The 6,000-nt window shown below is 36.9% G+C and overlaps 1 protein-coding gene across 1 annotated transcript in view; it reads right to left on the bottom strand.

Annotated features, from left to right (window-relative positions):
* Positions 1-3,021: 3,021 nt before the first annotated feature.
* LOC143039177 (uncharacterized) overlaps positions 3,022-6,000 on the bottom strand; it is a 321,175-nt gene continuing 318,196 nt past the window's right edge. The window contains exon 3 of the mRNA XM_076209032.1: positions 3,022-3,557. Coding sequence (XP_076065147.1) covers positions 3,438-3,557 — 120 coding nt within the window. The 3' untranslated portion in view covers positions 3,022-3,437. The remainder of the gene's footprint in view (positions 3,558-6,000) is intronic.

The following is a 6,000-nucleotide window of genomic DNA, read 5'->3' as shown; positions in this document are numbered from 1 at the left end:
TGGTCATCCTTCTCTGTAATGATTCTAGTGAATTGATGTCCATTCTGTAGGATGGAGACCAAAACTTTACAGCATAGTCAAGGATGGTTCTAACTATCGCTAGATAGAGTTTGATAATTACCTCTGCACTTCTATTCGTTACCGTCCTAGTAATGAAACCTAATGCTCTGTTAGCTTTTTCCTGGCGCTAATGCTCTGTTTCCTGGTTTTAAGGTCCGGACTTACTAGAACTCCTAAGTCTCTCCCACACTCAGTTTTCTCTAAAAGCGTGTTATCTAAGCTGTATCTATTTTCGGGGTTGTGTAGCCCTACGCTTAACTCGCTACACTTAGAGATATTGAAGTTCATTTGCCATTTCACCAACCATGTGAACAATTTGTTAAGATCATCCTGCAGAATCTCTGCGTCGTCTCCTGATCTAACTAGGCGTCCTATTCTAGTGTCGTCCGTAAACTTACTAACATCTCTATTTATCCCATCGTCTAAGTCGTTTATGTACATAATGAACAACAAAGGACCCAAAACCGAACTATGGGGGACCCCACTAGTAACAGTGCCCCACATAGATTTTACTCCATTTATGGTGACCCGCTGTTTTCTGCTACTAATCCTAGCTCTAATCCATACTAATACTTTTCCTCCTATGCCATGGGCCTCGATTTTATTTAGTAGTCCCTGGTGTGGCACCTTGTCGAACGCTTTGCTAAAGACAAGGTAAATAAAATCGTAATTATCATTGTTATCTGACGTCTTATATACTTTAGTGTAAAAGGATAGAAGATTAGTCACACATGACATACCCTTGGAGAAACCATGCTGTGTGTCACGAATTAAATTATGTATTTCGGTGTGTTCTCTGGGTCTATTTTCTATTATTGATTTAAGCATTTTACCTATAACCGATGTCAAACTGATTGCCCTGTAGTTGCATATAGACGATCTATTTCCCTTCTTAAAAACAGGAACAACGTTTGCCTGCCTCCAAGCAGTAGGTACAAAACCAATGTCTACCGATTTATTAAATATTTCAGTTAACTGGTAGCAGATTTCAAATTTATACTCCTTAAGCCGGGTCCACACTTGTTCCATATCCACGTATCGCATCATCTTTGCGTACCACCTAGTGATACGATACGGTGCAACAGGGTATTGTACCCACTTGTTGCACAATACCCTGCTGTACCGTATCGTATCACTAGGTGATACGCAAAGATGATACGATACGTGGAAATGCAACAAGTGTGGACCCGGCTTTAAGCATTCTCGGAAAAAAATCGTCTGGACCCGGAGATTTTGTAGCTTTAAGTCTTTCAATCTGCTTGACTACTTCTACTTTACTAATGCTGATATTAGACCTCTTTCTTCATCTCCACTGAAAATCGGATCGCAGTCAGGTACTTTATCTAACCTCTCATTAGTAAACACTGAGAGAAAATATTTGTTAAACTCCTCATTCATTTTTTCCTCCGATTCTATCGTGACATTTTCATCGTTTTTAATTGGTCATATTTTTTTTTCCTATAAAGATGAAAGAAACCCTTTGGGTTGGATCTTGCTTGACTGGCAACCTTAATTTCATAATTACGTTTCGCTGTACGTGTATTCTTTTTAACTAGCTTTGCCATTTCGTTATATCTTGATCTAAGGTGTGGTTCCTCGTTTTTTATTTTTACGTAAAGTCCTCTTTTCATTCCAATCTCATGTTTCAATCTGTCCGTCATCCATTTGGGAGTATTACTATTTTTCCGTATTGACTTCAGGAGGATAAATGTATTTTGTGCATAAATAAGTTAGATTGTTATACATTTCATCGAAATCACTGACCTGTCTGTTGAGCCCCCGCCCCCAAGTGACCTGACCCAAGGTATGTACAGTATATTACCCTCCGTGACCCGACCCCTGGTCATGTACCGAGACTTGACCGCGCCAATAATGTCCGAAACGTTCGTAACGTCCGTATGACATTTCATATTAAATTTCAAATAGGTTTTTATATTGTCAAAGTTTGCTCTCCTGAAGTCTGGTACTTGGATGTTATTCGTACTTTTTAATTCTTCCCAAATAATATTAAATCTTATTTCTTGATGATCGCTAGAGCCTAGACTATCTCCTACGTTTACGTTACTCATTAGGTGCTCATTATTAGTTAAAAGTAAGTCCAGAGTATTTTTATCAGTTTCTTTGTCGAGCCATTTTGGGTTGACCTGATTTGTGGGGGGGGGGGAGCGTTTGATCTTAAACGGGAATCATCTTAGTAAGTATATTTTGAAATATTTCCCATTTCTGATATACAGGTCTTTCGCTTATATTTGCCTCTCAATCTGTAAGCTGAAGCTCCTGACGTAATCCTATAAACTGAGTTTTACTGAAATAGGGTATTTTAGATACACAAATATCCATTCTAAGTTGTGATCACTACTTACAATAGTTTCACCAATTTCTACATCGGTTATCATGCTTTTGCGGATAGTGATCAATAGATCAAATAAATTTTCATATCTTGTGGGCTCTTTTTTATAATTTTTTATTATTTATCTATCTATTTATTCATTCATTTATATTTTTACAGTAAAATAGACAATTCTTGTGATCCACATCCCGTGTCTTTGAATTTTGTATTTAGCCTTTCTTTTGCTGCCTACCATATTGTACACTATTTGACCTTCCAGTGACTTTCTTTTTCACAGTATTCCATAACACGGTATCATATAGTTCTGCTACTGTTGAAATGTGAGAAAACTTTGCTTATATGGCCCAACCTTGGCTATTTGATACCATTGTGACGTGATAGGTTGCAGAATGTCTATGGCATCAACATGAGAATGCTGGAGGTGTATAGATCATTTTGCAGTAGAAAGCCATTACTACTGAACATGGTTTCGCAATGTAGATTCAAAGAAAGTCAAAGCAAACCATTGAAGTTCAGTCAAAATTATCTGTAGATAAGAAGACTGAAGTACTTGGTACTTTGATCCCATTAGGGAAAATATAGCAAGGTTACAAATAAAAAAGCATAATTTATTTCCTTTATTAATTTACGAATCTTAAGTTGTAATACAACTGGTCAAGGCATTAAATTAAAAAGATATACCTTTGCCTGCAATGTCCGTTTATAATTATATATGATAATTTCTTGTATTCTATAATTTCATCGGTTATGTTGATAATTAGATATTAGTTATAATGAAATTTACTTGTTGTGTAGGTTCTGAAAATCATGTAAATTCAAGGGGACAAACAGAACTTTTAAAGTACAGAAAGAGTAGGGTAACGATCCTGTTTGTCACGCACATGGCTTGGAACGGGAGTTGCCTTAAGCTCACTTCGGTTACAATAACGAAGACGATAACGAAAGGGACAATAAAAAGGCAGGAAGACCATTTGTCGAGACAGTAAACGGCGACGAAAGCGACGATGATGATAGCAAAGAAAACAAATCACTGTGGCGCAAATGGGTAGGGAGAGTCACCAGCTTCCATGCCAATGCCTTTGTACAGGAACCTTTTGTCGTAATCACTGCTGCTCCTGCTGCCACTCTCAGCCACACGACCTAAAACCTGGAAAATTGATAAGGAACATTTAGACAGAGAATATGCGAAGACAGTCTAAACATTCTAGGGATATCAAATATAGAGTTGAGAACCTATATTGTCGCTGAAGTAAGGGCCACTCCAATCATAATTGGTATGAATAAAGACAAACGTGTTATATGTACAAAAATAGTAAAGCCTTGAATAAAAGTTTGTTATAGGCAATCCGAGATAATTAGTCAATAACAATGGATTGGATTATCAAATCAAAGCACGGAAGAACTTACACATGTCTTTCTGTTTAGCATATCGCGTAGCTTTTTCTGTGGTATATTCTACCATTGTATGTATACATAACTATTGGAGATATTTTCATTGGTGATAGTGAGAGAAGCCTATTCAACGCCTATAGGTGTTTTTGAAATGCTTTGGGATAAAAATCAAAAGTGGAAATTTGAAGAATGATTTGATTATGATTTATAAATTGTGTTGACAAGATGGTTCAGATTCAGGTACATTTCAAACTACCAAGAATGTCAACTTAAGTTCCTTCAAAACTTTAAATTCTTTTAAGATAACGTCTGTTCACAAGTCACAGATAGAATGAAAAATAAAAATTGAATATAAAATCTTGGTGTTGGATAGCATCCTCATTACAAAGGATTACAAAGGTCGGAGCATGCCGACAGGAGACCTTTTGGTCCGTATCTAGGTCGGATGCGAAAGAAATATATAATAACGATCAAATGATAAATAGATGAATAAATAAATAAATAAATAAATAAATAAATAAATAAATAAATAAATAAATAAATAAATAAATAAATAAATAAATAAATAAATAAATAAATAAATAAATAAACAAACAAACCAATAAATAAATAAACAAATAAACAAATGGATAAATAAATAAATTGTATACACCACCTACATCACCAACCAGACTCTTGGCGCCTACCATATCCGCTCAAATCGCTGAGTCTGCATGTTACCAGCCGAGCGCACCTCCCCGGGCGCCCACAAACGGACTCACGAACACACACACATAATGGATGCCATTAGACACGACCCACATAACACACGGAAACATTACATATTAACGAGCCACCCCCTGGATATGTATATATTACGACTTGTACAAAAAATATAGTAGGTAATTAGTGGGTTGCCCCAGCCATGTGGGGCGACGGACTTTCAAGGTGGAATTATTAAACAAAAGGATAAAACGCACCTCAAAACTTTGCTGAGTTAGCCACTTCCGGCAACAAAAACCCGGCGCAGAGGTCCTAGAGCGTCGGTCTGATAGACGTGCTCTGTGTAAAGTGGTGTACTGCAAACTCTGTGTAAAACCATGTATACTAAGTGTACTACAAACTCTGTGTAAAACGATGTATAATCCTATACTGGAAACTCTGTGCAAAGGTGTGTAGAAATGTGCAGTGAACTCTCCTTAAGATTAACCAATAAAGTGAAGAAAACTCAAGATCGTATCTGTAAATCCAAGAAGATACGGGAAGGGCCTATATACTGGTGGCAGCATCAAACCGCAACCCATTTCCTCAAGAGACTGGTTCCTAGAAACCAGCGTATTCTCAACCCGAAGCAAGCCAGCCACGCCCACCGTCGAGCAGCACGGACCTCGGCCGCGAGCTGAAATCGCCTGCCTTTGACATCTCATCGACACCGCAGTACACTCTACACTGTCACGGGCATCGTCATCACCGACTCCAAATTACCTAACCACTTCTAAACAAGGTAAATAATATATCAACCCCTCACAATACTTGATAATATTGATAATCCTCACCTACCCACCAAACCCCCCCCCCTGATACTCGCTTTTCTTTTCCATTCCATGCGAGCATCATTCCCCCATACTTCGAGTACCAACCCCCAACAAACCCAATAAGGAAAATATAGCACCAATCCATCAAAATATATTTCATCCACGACCCAAACTAAACTTCGACCAAGATTCCTACGTCTGGCAACTAACAGTCTACGGGCTGCGACAGCCGTACCTGACGGTAGCTGCGCGTACGTCCATACATCCAAATTCAGTCAGACCTTTCCAAGGTATCCCGATGTTTATACATTTATGTATATTTTACGATTCATTCTAACCTTTTTTTTTTAAATAACAATACATCCAACTTAAACGAAACAAATATCATTATATTAATTTTTTTTGTAACATCACTAAGATAACCACTCACTTATCTTTGCAAATAATTAAGTTAAGAGATTAGTCACTACGTAACATAGTACTATAATAACTACTTAGTGATAATTTTTTCCTCCTTACTAAGTACATATTCACTAATATTTAAGTATTATTTTATATCTTATCAATTGTTACCAATCCATAATTATAATACCATTTCCTTTTAACCTTGTATTTTCCCAATTTATTAATTACATTTAATACCTTTTCAACTTTTACAATAACTTATATAGTTATATTATCATA

This window comes from Oratosquilla oratoria, chromosome 26 (assembly GCF_046742065.1).
Source record: "Oratosquilla oratoria isolate Oo_2021 chromosome 26, ASM4674206v1, whole genome shotgun sequence".
Lineage (NCBI taxonomy): Eukaryota > Metazoa > Arthropoda > Malacostraca > Stomatopoda > Squillidae > Oratosquilla > Oratosquilla oratoria.
This window is presented reverse-complemented; position numbering and strand designations above follow the sequence as displayed.